Source organism: Pseudopodoces humilis, chromosome 1 (genome assembly GCF_049639895.1).
Source record: "Pseudopodoces humilis isolate 2021_Gansu_Grassland_sample_001 chromosome 1, ASM4963989v1, whole genome shotgun sequence".
Taxonomy (NCBI): Eukaryota; Metazoa; Chordata; class Aves; order Passeriformes; family Paridae; genus Pseudopodoces; species Pseudopodoces humilis.
Window position 1 is genome coordinate 127,365,695 of NC_142200.1, and position 18,271 is coordinate 127,383,965.

Below are 18,271 nucleotides of genomic sequence, written 5' to 3' on the forward strand. Positions count from 1 at the left end.
AATTTTCTGATTTTTAAAATTACCTTATTAGTGATGATTTTTTTTTTTGAGTAATAAGTATTCAAATTATGCTGCAAATTCTTGTTAGAAGGAAGAGCATAACTTTAGAATATTTAATATAAAATCTAAGACTGATTTCTTTGATATCGTGTAGTTTGGTAGGTTTGGGGATGTATTTGCATTTTCATTTGCACAGATTTTGCAGCTGATGAGTGTTTTCTCTGACCTTTTAATTTATCAGCTTTCATAAATGTTTGTCTTTTAAGGTTAATGATTTTGTGAGAGATAAGTTTAGGACTAAAGATGGATCTGTCCCACTGGCTGCAGAAATTCTTGCTGGTGGCTGTGTAAGTATCTTTAATTTCCTTCATATGGTATTCATGAAAGTGCAGTTTATAAGATTAATTGTGTGGACTAAGGCTTCTGTTTAACCACAGATCCGGTTCAAGAGCAGATTCTCCTAGAGCATCTCAGTTCTTTCCTAGATAGGCCATCCGTTCTTGATGAAAGGGTAAATGTTTCTGTGCATCGTGCCTTTTAACTGTGCTCTGTAATTCTCACAGTTTAGAGTTTGTTTCCTTGATAAAGAATGTCTTTATTCATGTTGGCTGTAGCTTACGGCCTAAAGAGGATTCATGCTAACCTTTCCAGAAGTTAATAATTAGTTACTACTTTGTGGCACCCACTCTACCACGTCACTTCTTTCCTGATGTGTTATTGCACCCACTAATTTTCACTTTTTGCAGTGATACTGGCTTTTGAAATGGCAAAGACTGCTCATGCTTCTTTGAGTTCATAGCAGACGTAGGCTGTGTAATGTTAACTCAGTGCATAATGCATTCCTGAATGTAGGCTGTATTTAAAACCCACTAAGATTTTAAGAGTGTTTTCCTTGCACAAAGTAGTATCTTAATGAACAACTAGCATATTACTGGATAGATGATAATACTTCACTACTTGGTCTAGTTCTATCTGTTCATATTACAGCTTACTGTATCTGGTGTATTGATTTGTTCAAGCAAATGTAAATACTTTAGGTAAAACTAATAGTTGTTCAAAGACTGGTGCATTTTACAGATAAAGAGCACCGTTTATTTAAAACAGCTTTGATCACTGGGGCAGAGCAATGTTGGTGTATTTTTAATCTATCTTTGTTTCTGCTGTCATAAGACAGATGAGGTCACATTTTCAAGCGGCTTTTACCTGTGTCAAAAACTACAGTGAGCAGCAACTTAAAAAAAAATAAATGCTTGCATCTCAACCTCAGTAGGTGCAGAGATTTGTGCTGTATGTGCTTGCAGAAAGTGAACTACGATTACCAGCCTCAGGGTGCAGTGGCTCTGTTGCATTGCAGGCTGAGAAGCCCTGGCTTTCTGTAATTCTCAGGAGATGGGGCAGGATTTGGCTGCTGTCTCACTGCTCCTTCTGTTTGATCACTGACCTGTTGTAGACTGCCAGGTAGGATCCCCTTGTTCTGTAACTTTAGGAGCATTCAGGGAAGAAAAAAAGAAGGGGAGGGAGAGAAGAATGTGGGTCTCCAAAGCACTAAATAAAAAGCATGCTGTAAATGAAGGGAAAATGCAATAAAGCGCTTGCAGAGTAAAAAGTGTTTGCCCCTTACACTAATAAAAAGTCTCATGAACATAGCAGCCATAGAGAATTCAGCAAAATTTTCATTTAAAATGTCATTTGATCTAGAGTTTTTATTTTACAGACTGCTGTGAATTTTTTAATGCAGTACAAAAAGCACTCTTTACAGAGACCTGTCATTCATGAGAATGTTGCAGCAAGCTTTTTGCAGCAGTTCACTGTAAACGAAGGATCTGCTTTAAGAGATAGGTGGTTTGAAATGTATTTTAAATGTGCTGTAAATGTTGGCTTGTCCTAAATTTATATTAACAGTGAGAAGCTGCATGAAGCTGTAGCAGTAGACGTGCAGTGGCAGAATGCCCTGAGTTTTCTTTTAACTGTAGTGCTCCACTTAAGGGCATAGTTTGGTGCCAGGTAGATAGGTTGCAACTTGTCCCTTCTGCAGGTGGTCTTTGGGTTCTTTTGTAATTTTAAACCAAATTCAGACTAGCGACTCTCATTACCAGCGTTGCCTAGGTTTTTTGGGCTGAATTTTTCTCTCAAGGTGTAAATATATGTGTTAAATATGACATGCCAAAGACATGCTTTTTCCTCTAGCTTTCAGGATTGCATTGGCCTAACTTTTTGTCCCCGTTTAAGCCATCATGAAACCTGTGATTTCTCTGTGGAAGCAGCACGGACAATATTGAATGCTCAAAAATTGTCAGTCTTGGATTTTTACCTCATTTCACAATGTAGTAATCGCTTATGTGGGAGGCAAGAAGACAGGAGAGCATGATGTTTTAAAGTCTAAAAAGGGGAGGCCAACTAAGATGAATTTTCTAAGACACCTGTCCTATCACCTTTCCGCTTTCCACATCTAATTCTCAGCTGGGATTGTGTTACAAACACAGATTTAAATTTTTCTTCTTCAGTGCTTCTGTTTCCTTGGAGTGTATTCACTGTTTAAGCAAGAGCCGAGTGCTGGGATGCATGCTAGTTTGTAATGTTTTAAATAGCAGCTCTGTGAATACGGTATAGTAATAGTACCTAGGGAAGGGAGGACAAGCAGATACTTGGATAGTTTGGGTTGTTCAGTAACACAAAGGGCTTTGAAGGGGTCAGTATCACCTGAGTAGCTCCACTCTGCTGTTTGCCCAACCATTGCCAGGCGTTGACTTTTAAGTCTCCAAGGAGTTCACTTTGCATCATAATTACTGTGAATTAGTACACATGGCTGACTTTTGCACTTGTAACTAAAGCTGATTGTTTCATTGAACAAGTCTTTTTCTGTTTTGTAAACTGTTTTCTCTCCTGAAAAAAAGAAGAAAGAAAGAAGAAAAGAAAATAGATCTTTTATTTCATGACCTTGTGACACTTAATTCAGTTAACAGCCTGTTTCATAGCTTTTTATTACGTGAAGATGAAAGCAATAGGTGGGTTGAGTTGGTTTTTTTTTTTGAGACCCCCAAGAATATAATTAAAAGCATAACCTTTTTACTTAAGGAAGGCTGTTATGTAAATTACTGACACAAGATTTCCATCTCCTTTGTTTGTAAGAAAATTTCCTAACGGCTATAGTATTTGTTACCCATAAAAATGCATGTAGCTTTCAGATTTGCACAATGCCTGACACCCACCATGAACTCTGATCTCTGCTGCGCATTTTGGACTCTCATCACTCATGCAAATCCTATATAGCCCTTATCATTATGAGGCTAGTAAAAAGCTTCAGTTTCAAGGCATGGTGTAATGATGCTGTAGAGCTAAGATCTGCTGAGCATCTTAACCACAAAGCTGACTTTACCTTATTGAATTAAAATGGGCACAGATATGCTAGGTTTGATTTCTGCTAATGCTATAACTTACCTTCGGAGTTCCTTAATAAAAGGATGTGTAAGCTGTAAGTACAACTTGAAATATTTTCTTTACAGTGGCAATAATCTTGACATTTCTGGAAGCTTTATTTCATGGTGTTTTACTTCATTTTATATCTTAAATAAAAATTAAGTCATACCAAGTTTAGCTGTTTGCTTTTTTTAATCTTAATTCACTTACAGGCATCTGTTGAAAGTAACCTTTTTTTTATATAGCATTATATATTCTTATTTTTTTGAGTTTTATTAACACATGGAAAACTGCAAAAATGTCATAAATACTATAATATTTGGGGTTTTGAGACATTATCTTTAATACTAGCTTCTTAGGTGAGACAGTCATTTTGCGTAGTACCTTTAATAAAGCAATTCAACATTTAATGAAAAATTTACATTTGTGTAATTGGGAAGGAGATTCAATGAGCAAAATAAAGAGTGATTTAAAACATAGAAGAATACTAAGAAAAACAGAAGCAGGATTATAGCATGACTAAAAAGAAATTTCTATATAATGTATGTTGCCTTGTCTGCATATATTAATACAATGATATTGGTAAGTAGGAGGCGTAATTTTCAGCAAGAAAAGAGAATTACATTTTGCTTTATTAACCTTTCCTTCTGCTCTCCCTTCTCCTTCTGAGCACACAGTCTTTTCCTTCCCAGCTGCTCAGTGTGTGCTCACTATTAGCCAGCTTAAATCATGTAGCACAGTACAATTACAGATCCCATACAGATCTGCTTTTGTTTAAATTGTCAAGGCAATTTTAAGCATATTTCAAGAGACTTTGTAGTAATCAGAATAAAGTAAAAATATATTGGACCTGCTTGGGCAGCCTCAACTCTGCTATGGAACATAAAAATTAGATACAGTTAAGATGGAGTGCAAAATCCTGCCCAGAATTAATTTTTATAAAGGAATATGATGTGAAATTCCATGAGAATTGTGCCAAATAACAGATCCAATGCAAATAGTTTTATTAAGCTACTTAAAACATTTATTTTATGTTTCAGAGAGTACTAAAGATAAGTCCACATCTGAGCTGTATTTTCTTCGTGGCATTGCAGTGGAGACAGAGGGTGTATAAACTGCAGTTCCCACATTTAGATCTCTTACTTGCAAAAATTCAGACATTTGGAAGTTGTGGACTAAAGGAGACTGAAGTTGCCATTCTTGCTTTCATTATTATGAAACCTAAATATGTTAACACTTTACTTTATTTGGCTAGGGAAGCGGAGCTATGGGTAGAATTAAACTGCACAGTATATATGCCAGGGAAAAAAAATTCCTGCATGTATATCTGGGAAGGAAAAAAAAAGCAAACAACTGCTGTCACACAGAAAAGTTTTGGTCTAATTTATTGAGATAGTTAAATGAGAAGATGGTCATCCTGATGAACTTTGACAGCAAATGGCATATGTCTCTTGAGCACTTTGCAGATTATTCTCAGAGGTCTGTTCTCCCAGTGGTTGGGGATCCTTTACTTTCGAGGGGAGTTCTGCCTGCTTGTGTATTCCAAACTTTCACATCTGCTTTAAGGAAAACTTCAGAATCTCCTAATGCATGCATTTTCCCCTTGATTAAATTTAAAGCTATTTTTTGAGCATAAAATTGATGTTCAGTAAATTATTTAGATTTAAATTCTGTTTAACATAATGAATATAATGTAACTGAGTATACTATAATTAATTAGGTATTTTAAAACTGTAGTGTTGTTCTCTGGACTACTGTAAGTCTGGTTATTTTCACCATGCTGAAAATAATTTAAACTAATTGTAAATTTTTGGTAAAAAAATTCCAACTAGATCTCGACTTAAATTTTATTTCACATTTGCAAACTCACTGTGTTTCCACACTGCTCTGTTTTAATTGTCTCTGATAAATTTTCAGCCAATTTTAGATTTAAGCCTTACGATGAGGTTTGGGAAGGCAACATACAGTAACATGATAGCCCTTTCCAAGAGGTACCAAAGTGTGGGAAAGTTAGTGGTATAAAGTTCCAGCTTCTCTTTGACTTCACCCCATATTTCCTTGCAGGTTTGGATGTTTTTAAAATAACAGCTTGCTGAATTTTTCACCCAGTCATACCTACTTAAACTAGTCTTTCCCCAAATCAGCAATGAATTTTGAAGATTTTCCTTTTGCATTAGTTAATCTAAATTTAATGTTTTTCTTTTTCCAAAAGGTATTTTTCCATAATGAGTTAGAGATACTTTCCCATTTTGCTTTCCCTCTCATCTTTATTTTCATTTTCTTTCCACCTGAAAAAACAAGAGAGGGAAAATTTTTCAAACTGTAGAATGAGGAGGGATGCCTAGGTTTAGGGTGATAGTTTTCTGATTCCAGAACTAAAGAATTCTGTATGCTTTAAAAGTCCATTTTTCCCAGCAAACTTATTTAATATTAATTCAATTTGAATGTTACTCTCTTTTTCTCCTGTTATATTAGAAATAATGACTGCAAAGTTTTACATGAACGCACACTGCAGTTTAATACACGGATTTGTTTTGACAATTATATTTTATTACATATCCCTTTCTCCTTGTACTTCTTTTACTGGCAGTAAAATATTACAGTGTTTACCAGTGAAGGTTCAAAAAAACCCCAAATCCAAAAACAAAGGCTAGAACTCAAATCAGGAATTAAAATCTAGCTTTCAGTGAGAAAAAGGAAGATATTTATGATGTCACAGTAATTTATGATGTGACCAAGAAATAATGGGTCACAGTTTTAATACAGCTACCATACCTTAAGACTTGAAAGGTCTGTAAATCATTAAATGATTCTACAGCTAGTCAAAATAGACAAGTAGAACAGACAGAACCAAATGTTAACAGATTTGACAGGTCTGTAAGTTAATTGCTTTTATAATGCCAATCAAATAGGCTCCACTTTGATTTTTTGGCTAGGCTTCTGAGAAGTGAATTACCTATAACATGGAAAATAACGCACAATTTCAATTTGTTTCCCGTTGCAGACTTGGTCAGTGCTTATAAACAAACCATACTCCTTTTTGTTTCTGTTTAGACAGGTCATTAATATTCTATTGTACGACAGTCCTCACAACTTGTATCTGACTTTTGGAAATCCAGGGCAGTAGCAGGAATGTACTTCTGTTCAGACTAATTGCAATTCTATTTATGAGCACTTTTATGCAAGGATTTGGCAGAACTTGCTTTACATTTTATGTACATTTGGACATTAGCAAGACTGTGATTCTGGCAGCGTTCGCTGTTTGAACTGTACAAAGTAAAACCATAGCCAGACCAAGGGAAGGCTGTCCTCTGAAGACAAGAAAGATTAGCTAGAGAAAAACAGAATTCTGCCTGAGCAGCATGAAAGCTGTTTCTGTGATAGGCTGATCAGGGTAGTGAAAAGCAGATGATTGAGGCCTCAGGAAATCTAGTGATCTGAAAAAAAGGTATTTACTATATGAACTCCCATTGCTAAAGAGCATTATCAGAATGCTGTGTAGATAGGACCATAGATGAGAGAACACAAAATAGCATGAGATGGCTCATCTAGATTTTTGAGGCCTGGCTTTTTGGAATGAAAAGGTAGCATAGAACTAAGCTTTTGAGAACCCTCTTGCTTGGGTCTTGACATACAGTACCACAAAATTAAGGTTATCACCTTTGAGATCTGTAAGAGAAGCAGTCACTTTGGACTGCTCTCTGTTACTTGGGACCTTTTCTGGTAACAGGAGAGTCCATAGTGAAATCCCCTCTGCAGCAGTTTGGCATAATTCATCTAATCCTCTTGGGACCTACTGCCATGCAAGCACCAAGACTTTTAGAGGTAGTTCGAAGCACTGCAGTGGCACTCTGTAAATCTGGCTTTTAAGCCTTGTTCTGTTGTTGAGTTGGGGTGTGATTTTGTGGTAAATCATTGAACAGTTCTTTGCCTTAGTTGCCCTTTATTATACAATGGGGATGGTAATTCTTCCATTCTTGAAATCATCAGTACATTTTTAATTTAATTTTTGTTCATAACAAAGAGCAATCTTTATTTAGTGGTCTACTTTAGGAACCTTGACTTTAATTAGGATTAATGGATGCTAGGAAATGCACACGAAAACAAGCTGCATCTGACAACTGAGAGTATAGTATGCAGTAGGACTGAATATGATAAACAGTTGACTAAAAATCTTGGAATTTGATCTGCTTGTCTTTTGTAGATTAAACAAGTAACCAAGACATTGTAGACAATTTCTTTAGCAGAGGTTGATTTTTGGTAATTATATAATATATTGCTTATGTATTTTTATGATTGCCATTAATTGCTATAATTGCTATCCCTGGGTAATATTGTTGAAAAAACATTAACACTCTAATAGCAATAGTAATACTTTCTTCATCCATGAAACCATAAAAGGGAATATGTGATAAGATGGATGGGATGCAGAAGAAAGATCTTAGGCTGACCCTAAAAGCTGTTGCTGAGAGCAGGAAAGGGGCTATGGTTGGAAATAGGTAATAAGGTTAATTAGAGGAACAAGAACATTCAGTAGCACTGAAAAGAAAATAATCTAGTACTTTCTTCTGGAATGGAAAACACAGAATCTCCTTCTTTAATTGCAAGCTGCACTCCCTCCAGAACATACACCAAAGCTTTCAAATGGAGATGTGAAAGCCCGAGGAGAGTTGTGTCTGGTGTGCTAATTTCTTAATCTCATAAGGACACAAAAAGCAGTTATATTTAAAAGAACAGGAATTTCTTCTCTCAATGTAATGAGGGGGGTGAAAAATCTGTTTATTTTCCAGTAAGTTTATTGCAGAGTGATTTGAGCACATGAAGAAATAGAAAAAGTTTAGACTTCTTAAACTGAAGTATTGTTAAGTGGTTGCTACTAAATCAATTTTTTTTTAATTACAGAGTGAGCTTTATTTCTCCCCGGACAAAAAAACCCCAACCAATCCTCAACTATTTCTACTTCTTCCTTCTGTTCAGTAAAGCAGGAAAGTAGCAGGAGTCATGATAGACAGTACTGTATTACTGTGCAAGACTATACTGCCATCGAGAGGTGTTGGGTGATATCATACTGATAGCAGAGGTGAAGAACTGCTAAAATGGGAGAAAAACCAGCTTATTTTTAAAAATCCACATGTGTATGGGTACATAGCTAGATGACTTTGTTAAAGGACATTTAAAGGCATGTAGATTTCTAGTTATGCATGTATGAATTGTTCTTCAATGACAGTGATATTTCCCTTTTATTTTATTTGTTTTAAATCAAACAAGACTGTAAGTGCTTGTGATTAGGTCAAACGTTAAATTCTTTCAGTATAATATAAGCCCTTTGTGGGCCCTTAGAGATAATTATCTATGCAGTACCTCTGGCTATCTACACATATAAATAACTCAAAATTGTAGTTTAATCACATGATAAAAACTGAAAAATTATAGAGTTACTTATACAGTCAGATCATTTGTTTAAAAAATGATTGGAAGATGTGATAAAGAATTCAGAGTTGAGGGTATTCAAGTTTGTAACTTCAGTACAGCAAAATCTGTGTTACTGGGAAGCATCTGTATTAAACAGTTGATGTATTTGATTTTTCTGACACTTAGCTGAGAAATCATTAAACTTGAGTAACCTGAGCTTAAATGGTGTTTATTTAAAAAACAAACAAACAAAAAAGTAGTTTTCTTCCCTTTGGGAGCTTATTTCAAAATTTTATAATTAAATGCATTTTTAACTGCAAAAGCTAGCAAACCAGAAGGCAGTATTCTTCAATTTTTGAACAAACAAAATTAATGAACAGGGTGATACAATGTGCTGAGGATGTTTTGTCTTTTTTCTTCATACTAGTTTATACCAGTACCTTGAAAAGACTGGAAAAAAAAACAGATTGATGAGATTTCTTTCATTGCATTCACTATGCAAAAATTGAGGAAGAGGACAGAAGCCATGCTATTGTGATTCAAGCTACTGATTTGGAGATGAGGTTATCTAGAGACTGTTACAAGTTGTGAATGTTTGAGCTGGGGGAAAATGCACACACTGGTCATACAATTAAACTGTCTGCCTCAAAACCCCTTCTTGTAAAACCGGATTCATTGCACTTTCCTCACAGAAGCACTGGGAGAAAATAAATTAATATTTATGAGACGCTTGCATTACTGTGATGATGAATAACACAATAGGAGTTACCAGTACTAGATAAGCAAGAAATCATTTCATTAGAGAGCCATCTCCGGTTTGCTTCCCCCCCATTTTGAGAGCAAGGAGCTGCAGTTACCAGCACAGATGCTCAAATAACAGAATGCTCAAAGCTCCCCACCAGGCGACTGTGCTTGTTACCACTGGAACTGCCTCTGCACAGGCTGATAAACCAGCCTTCCTCTGCATCACAAGGCAGGCAGGTGGTAGAAACCCTCCTACTGAGACCTCTGTCAGGTATTGTCTGGCTCGTCGCTTGCAGTTATTCACCGTTTGATTTTTGGAGTTTATCATTGATCAAATTCAGAGTGTGACAGAGGTTGTTCAGGGAGTTCTGGGATAGTATCTGGACTGTCTGGAAACACTGGAAATGACTGGTGTCTCTCTTCAAACCTGCTGTGTGGGCAGCAAAATTGATAGTCCTTTTAGTACTGTCATGTGCATGCAGGTTTCAGTGATTTTTTAAAACTTTGAATGTATTGAGCTTGGTTGTATGCAGTGTGTAAATAATAGCATCCATGTTCTTAAATAGCAAGCTGAAGCAGAGGAAGTCCTGTGTGATTTAGCCAGAGCAGCAAATGTCTAATGCTGGAAGTGTCAACACAGCCAGGCTGGCCATGCAAACACAGGCATTTATATGTGCTAGCACCTGAAGTACTTCCCATCTGTTTGTATTGAAATTATATTGTATGGAAATAATTTGTCTTTATTCTTCTTTAAAATCAGAGATACCTTTCTACTTCCTTTCTTTATAATAGCATTCACTTACAAACATTTTAATAGATTTTTTACATTATTCCAAGTTTTGGTGCACTAATAGTAGTAAAGATACTAATTTTGTACTAATACCTAATTTTGTTGTAATCTTTTAAAATTTAATATGGTTTTCCTGTAGTGAAAATTAAAGGAACATTTCTCACGGAGTCATGGCACAATGAATTGCAGGAATGTTATACTGAGGGAATGTAGTTTAATTCTGCTAGTAGATCAATTGATATGAGTTTTTAAGTAATATGTTTTAGGGAATAACATAGAGTATAACAAACTTGCAAATTAACATTATCACCTGCAATTCAGTTTTTATAGTTCTAAAGAAGAAGATATGTATGTTGGCATATGGGAGTGCCTAATAATTGTAATACCTACACCAAAATTTTTATTATATAGAAGTATGCAATTCATCAAAGAACCTTTCCAGGATTCTTTTTATTTATTTCAAGACTTTGCAAGATGAATAGACAAGTAAAAGGAAGAATTTTTTGTTTTGAATGCTTACTTATTTAACATTCAGCTTAAGTGCAAAATTTAAATCAGCATTATGTGGCAAATAATTTATCAGTCTAATTTTTGATGGCAACAAGAATGGCGGTTTTATATACATCAGGATTCTGGTTTGGTAAAAGCAGTTAAATTAAATTATTCCAATTTGAAAGTCAAAACCAGTTGAGTTACACAAGAGTATGCTTTTCCTGGTCAAAATAGGAAACACTTGGGATATTTTGGGGGTTATGTAAAGACTTTAATTTGTAACTACATTGTGTATGCTCACTCCAAGTGGTAGACAAGAATAGTTGTTCGTGTGATTTGCCATTTCTTCAGCACATTATTTGAAACATATTACTGCGTGTATTTTTTATTTTGAATGATAGTTAATCTGAGCTACAATTAATTCTTTTAACACTGGGATAATTTTTAAAATATTACATACTAGACATCACTACATGCAAGTGCTTTCAAATGCTTATTTTATTTTAGTCATTACCTTCTAGAACAAAGTAGTTATTTTGTTGTAGGGAGGGCGAGGTTTGCCCTTTGCATACTTCACATGATTTCAGAACCTAGAGAAGAGCACAACTGTCACACTACAGAATTACATACTTATCAGAAGTTAGAATGACATTCTGTTGAATTTGAGCCAGAAGGAGTTTGAATGAATATTTTTAAATGCACTTAGGTAACCTTCACATACCTTTTTTCCTGGTTGCAGATTTTTAGCTCAGGATCTGTCAGTGTAGCAGAAGGGTTATGCCCTAAGTTACATGTGATGAATGAGATGGACTTTACGAGAACCAGAGGGAGTCCAAAGTGCTTTCCACCGTTGTGTTTTAAAGCAGACTTTCAGAATTGATTGAGTGGTGTCTTCCCAACAAATGGAGACTGACATATGGGAAACATTTAGCAGTTCTTGATTAAGAGAATCCTTCAGTCTGTAGACCTTCTTTTCTATAATACCTGGTACCTAAATAATGATGTAGAGCTCAGACTCTTGAATCAAACAGCATTGAATGGCACTGAAACTGGTAGTTCAGAGGGTTTTTTTAAAAAGCACAATATACTTGCAATTCAGTTTATTGGAATCCATGTGTTCTTTGTTATACGAACTCATGTGAAAATTGGAAAGAAGTTTCTGCCAGATTTCTACTCTTCAACAGTATGTTTTCACTTTCTGTATACTGCACATTACAGCTGCTTTACTAGTTACGAGTTCTTCTTTTTACTTCAGTACTTGTGTTACAGTGTTCTTGGCTTGTCAGTATTGCATAACTTGGTGTTGGTGAACGTGTTCTTGTAAAAAGAATTGAGCTAGTGTCTGTCTGATGTACTGCAGTGTCCTGCAGTGGCTGACCTGCTTCCTCTGTTTTTCCTGACAACTCATCTCACGGGGGAGTAGGTTTATTACCTTGTGAGGTGCACTAATACTAAAACTCTTGACTGCTAATAGCTTAACAGAGTGCAGCAAGATTGAAAATGTCTTGTCTTGAATGTAACAGGATGCACAGTGCAAATAATGTGGCAGGTTAATATATTGATTTCTGCTTTTAATTTCAGGCTGGAGGTTCTCAAGTAATCTTTACCAATCCACTGGAAATTGTCAAGATTCGATTGCAGGTGGCTGGAGAAATTACTACTGGTCCACGAGTTAGTGCCCTCAGTGTGTTAAGGGACTTAGGTTTCTTTGGTCTTTACAAGGTATGTTTTTAAAAAATATTAAAAATAAGCTTATTATAAAACTTTCAAATCAACATATAATTACATTGTTCTCGCAAACTTTCATGGGTGGACACAGTTGTACTTTTTAAAAGAAATATTACATGATAGTATATCTTAATTTTTTTCCTTTTTGATTAAGGGAAGAAACTGTCTCATCTTTTTGAGCATATGGTTTTTGTAAATCTTACTGAGATTTCTTTTCTTACTTCAGCATGTTTAAGGTTCATTGAGTATTAGTTTGTGATTCCTGATATTCTGCCTGCTGTAAAAAAAAGCTTATTTTCATCTGCTACATGATATAGGGCTTACCGTTTTGGAACTTTGTTTCTACTTTCTGTGTTTGATTCAGCAACTTTCCCAGATGTCATCATTCATTTGGTGATGGGAATTAATTGCAGCACAATAATAGTGAAGAAATACAGACAGTGGGAGCCCAGCATAAAAATAAACTCCTAAAGCAAGCTTCCCCTAGCTTCTTTAGAAGAATATTACCCAAAATAATACCACAAAAAGCTGCCTTTGTGAGTGTATGCTACAGACTCCACAGTTCTGCTTGCTATATTACTGTCTTCACATAGATACATAAATACGTGTAAGTTACGTTAGGCTTAATGATGACAGCAGAAATAAAAACATCTTCTGAATGCTGAATCTAATAGGATATATGCTACAAACAATTTAAAGGATTAACATACTTTTATGATGTCTTTTACTTTTAAATGAAGGAGATTAGATATGGGGGGATATGAAAGGTCTTAAATATTTTGAGAAAGCCAGAGAAACTTATTTTGAGAAACTTTGTTTCAAGTATTGAAACAAAAGTGGTAATTAATACCATATACTGCAGAGCACCGTGTGATGTTTCTTCTTACTCTGCAGCCTAAAACTCGGGGAAAAGCTTGCATACTTCCAGTTTGTCCTAGGATTTCCAGTGAAGCAGGCAGTATTCCTGTTTCTTATTTACAGCACTGCAGCCATAAATTGGAGATGCTCCAAAAGACACCAAATGAACCCCATCCCCCTTCTCCCCTGTATTTAAATTCCATCTGCTTTTTTAAGCATCCAGTCTTTCTAAATTGTTCTGTTAACATTACAAAGAGGGAGTCTGCCCGCGAGAACGTGTCTGTATGTTTTGGCCTGGAGAGAAGTTGCAGGTCTGAATAGGATTTAATGGGGAGTTGTTTTTCCCTTTAAATTGACTTGCTAATTTTTTTAGGCGTTTTACTGAAGCTGAGGCTATTTTGTAAACTCCTAGTAAATGGCATTGTGTGTTGATCAGATTAACATTTACAACTGAAAACAGGGATTTTGTAGAGTCTGCTTCCCTGAGGCTGTGCAGGAATGGAGGTCAGCTACTGACTTTTACTTGGACTAGCAAAAAGAAAACACAAAATGAGAACCAGCGATGAACTAGTTTACTAAGGTAGCAACTTTTGATTTTTATTTTTTTCCCTGAATACCTGCTCTTGGTGGTTGAGCAGAATTTGCTACGTTTTTCCATTTTTAATGACATTAATATCTAGGGTTGTATCATGAATTATTTCTATCCACTAGAATAAATACCGGTGGTTATTGTAAGGACTACACATGAACAGGAGCTAGTTACAGCACTGTGTTGCATTGAAACAGACAGTCACTTAATCACAAGACACACCATTTCAGTGCTTCATTTATTGAGTTCATTTGCCTCCACAAAAAAAAAAAAAGAAAAAAAAAAAGAAAAAAAGCTACAGAAGGATTTGGGTTTGGTTTTACTCAGCTGTTGTCTCTGTTAACGACTCCCTCAACCCCTCCACCCCACTTCTTGTGTTCATGTCCTTTTGTATGTCCTTAGGATTCATTGCCTACAGAAACTTGAGCGATTTGACAGAACTAGAGAATTTAGCCTGGCAATGATAGGCACCCACTAGGCATAGACCGTGTCACAAGGCTTGTGTGGTAAGCCTTACCTACTACTAAGGTCGTTACAGCTAGGTCTGTAATTACGCAGGTTTATGCTCCTTTTACCAAACATTTGGCACTGCAGTCAAAAGAAAATAGCAATCCTATCTGCCCTCTTTCCTGTGTACCAGTCAGAGAATCAGTGCACCCACATAACGATCTGGAACAAGAAAGTCATTAAAGCCTCCTCCTCCTTAGGGCTTAGTTTGTTCTGAAACCAGACCAGCTCACTCTGTAACTTCTCAGGATGGTTGTACCCAGTCAAAGGGAGGAATGGCTGTGGCATGGGGAGCCAGTCTGTCTCGGAACAGTTTTAAACTGCCTTGAGGTGCTTGTGGAACAGCAATGTTGGAGGCAAATGCAGCCCTCTCCTGAATGCTTGTGCTGGAGCTGGCAGTGTTTGTGAGGCCAGGCAGATATTAATAACTCATTGCATCAGTCACCAGCTCCAGTAAGTGTTACCCAGAGACATCAATGGCTCTTAATGAATTTCAGATGAGACTAGATTTGGTAGGTGCTGCCTTCTTTGGTGGTGCTTCTAAATTAATTTAGTAAGTATAATGACCAAGTGGACATCAAAGAATAATGAATCTTCTACTAATGAGAGCTGGAATATCTTGGTATGTTTGGAATGTTCATACTCTTAACAAGTCAAATTAGCTTTAAACTATGAAACAGGAATGAGGATTTTATGACTATCTCAGTACTTTGCATGTTGTTCACTCTAACAATTCCATTTGCGTCTGAAGTCTTTGCTTTAGCTTTGTCTTTTGTGTTTTAAGACGCAAGACTTCTATCTCAAGCCCTTAATGTACTTATTTTAGTAGATCTAGTTATGACTTCATTGATACTGCTGTGGAAGATCAAGAATAAATAGTTATTCTAGAAATTTCATTTGGGAATCTTGAAGTTTCTTTCTTGAAGGCTTAGTGGATCTTCAGGTAAGTATTCCAGCTGTTTAAACACTTTCCTGTCTTAGCCATGACTTAAATTTTAACTGATTGACTTTCTTCTGCAAGTGTTGAAAGCAGAATTTTAGAATTTTAATTTCAGGAATTTTAATTTGAAATAAATGAATGTCTTTTTCAGTTTTAACTCAAAATAGTTATTATTTACCACATGGCAAGGATTGCAGTGAAAATTCTCCTTTCTTAGTTCAGAGAAAGATCATCCCTGAAAGTTGTTGTTACCACTACAGATCCATCTGGCATGTTCTGCTTAGTTCCCATGAGTTGTTTATGCTGAAATTTAGGTGAAAATCTGTAAGAGTCCCATATAGTACTCAGCAAGGAAGAATGTATTAATTATAAGTGCAGCCAGAAGATGTGAAGAGTTAGTTTTAGCTTCATGAGACAAATTCCTGCATGCCTTAACAAGAGGTACTACTTGTTATTTGAATTCTTATATTTTGTGTTATTTTCTATCTATGAAGCACTTCCTGTGGATTTTGAAATAAAATGCCCACACCCCCCTGATAGAGGTAATTTCAGTGCTCCTGTCTTGCATTAACAGAGAAAACCAAGGTACAGACAGATAAGTCTTACGTCTCATGACAACAAATTAACAAAGGAAATGCTATATAAACCCTTTTTGCATCCAGCTGAGTGAATCTTGTATTGGTTATGATCATAATTATCCCCACATTCTAGTCCAAATGAATATCCTTTGAGGATCACAGAGAAGCTGGATTGCATAGTTTTGGTGCCCCTCTGTATAAGTGAGTGTAATATTCTTTTGGGTCATTCATTGGCATGTTAATGTGCACTTTACTGTGCTACAGACAGAAACAATTCACAGTAGTACTGTGCTGAGATCTCTGCTCTGTGCTCTCCCTACTTGCAGATTTGATGTTGGAATAAGTTCTGTTGAGAGCCAGTCCTGGAGGTCACCTGGGCAGCCTGGCCCGTTACTTGACCACCTTCATGGTTTAAAAGCAAACATGGAAAAGAAAAAATCCCACACCTCTTTTTTTATGCCTAATTGAATTGGCCTTGTTCAAGCTTCTGATCTGTGCACCTCCAAGAGTAGTTTTCTTTCCCAGCACTCTCTTTAAGTGAGCATTAAGGTTTCTCCCTAGCCTGCTCTTCTTGGAGCTGAGCACACTGAGTTCCTCTTTTATATGCCATGGACTACACAGCTGGTTTGATGGCCGGGCACTGGGCTCACTCCAGCGTGAAAACATCTTTCTTTCATGGGAGAGAGCAGAACTGGACACAGCCTCTCACTATAGCACACTATTTCCCCAATTCAGCATCATCTGCTGAGAGTGCAGCTCATGTTCCACTGGTTTAGCTATGGGATATGATAACAGACCTTCTCAAAAGCCAGGCTTTTAGTCGAGGTGTACAACATCCATTTATGTCCCCTTATCCACAGGTCTGGCATACTGGTTGGTCAGCTGTGATTTGGTAAATCCGTATTGGTTGTTCCCAATATCTCTTTTGCTCTTCATATGCTTGGAAATGGCTTCCCAGGGACATTTTCTCCATAAACCTCCCAGGAACAGAGGTGTGCCCAGACATCTTGTAGTTTCCCAGATCTTCCCTCTTACTCTTCGAGATGGGTGTGATGTTTGTCTGTTCTAGTTCCACTTGTCTGACTTGACCTTTTGAAGGTAGTAATAACCTCACACCATCATCAGCCAGCTGTCTCAGCACCACTGGAGGTATCTCTTCTGGTCTCAGGATTGTCTATGTGCAGATGGCTCCAAGTGCCCTGTCTGCAGGTAATGCAGACTTTTCTGGTAAGCTTGTGGAGCTGAGAGGTCTGGGGACAGATTTTACTAGTAAAAAACAAGACAAAGGTAATTCCTCTGTTTTTTCCATGTGCTTTGTTGCTAGGTTTCCTGCCCCCATCATGCAACAGCCTCACAATTTATTTAGTTGCCCTTTTGCTGCTCATGTGCTTACAGAAACCTTTTTTACTCCCCCTTCATATCCCCTTACTAGATCAGTCTCCAGCTGATCCTTGACTTTTCTGTCGCAATTGTTGCACACCCAAGCAGTGGTTCTGTATATCCTGGGAAGCCCATACCCGCCTCTGCTTCCCTTTAATTTTCTGCATTTGAGCTCAGTCATGAGTTCCTCTCTGCTGGTCATCTGACTTGGTTGCTCAGCCTTCTGCACAGTGGAATAAACCTTCCTAATGCTTTGAGGAGACTGTCCTTGCTGGACCTTTGTAACTCTAAAAGTTTTTATCTGGGAGAAAATTCCTATCACAGCACATAGAGGTTGGGGTCAGATAATTGATATCCCCTTCTCTTCCTTCCTCACTAATGAACTAAAGAGCAGTAGGTCTGGCATCATAATAAGTGCAAAAATTTACAGTCAGCGCTTGCTCCCAGACTCCCTGCTCCTTCACTGGGTAGTCAGATATTAGCCATTCCATAATGATATGCAGCTTAGAAATAAAATGCATGTTAATTCCAGCAATAAAAAGATTTGACACATACAGCTTGTTAAGCTGACTGCTGGGTTGAACCCCTGTAGTTCTTCAAAGCTAGGAAGCAAATACTTTTTTCTGTCTTTGTCTAAAATTCTGAACTACTTGTGTAAATAAATATTTTAAAACACTGTACTCAAAATCCAGATGCTGCTTTGGGGAGGCACATAACAGCACTTTTGCAGAGGGAATTTATTTCCTCTGTTTGTGTTCTTTCTCCCAGTAATAGTTACTGTGAAAGCACCAGGGCATGGAAGCTTGTGACTAGTAAATGCTTTAGCTACAGATACT

General features: G+C 36.8%; 1 protein-coding gene across 4 annotated transcripts in view; it reads left to right on the top strand.

Annotated features, from left to right (window-relative positions):
* SLC25A13 (solute carrier family 25 member 13) overlaps positions 1-18,271 on the top strand; it is a 101,694-nt gene that overhangs the window by 72,647 nt on the left and 10,776 nt on the right. For all 4 annotated transcript variants that reach the window (XM_005518816.2, XM_088063437.1, XM_088063433.1 and 1 more), the window contains 2 exons: positions 267-347; positions 12,437-12,577. In XM_005518816.2, coding sequence (XP_005518873.1) covers positions 267-347; positions 12,437-12,577 — 222 coding nt within the window. The remainder of the gene's footprint in view (positions 1-266; positions 348-12,436; positions 12,578-18,271) is intronic.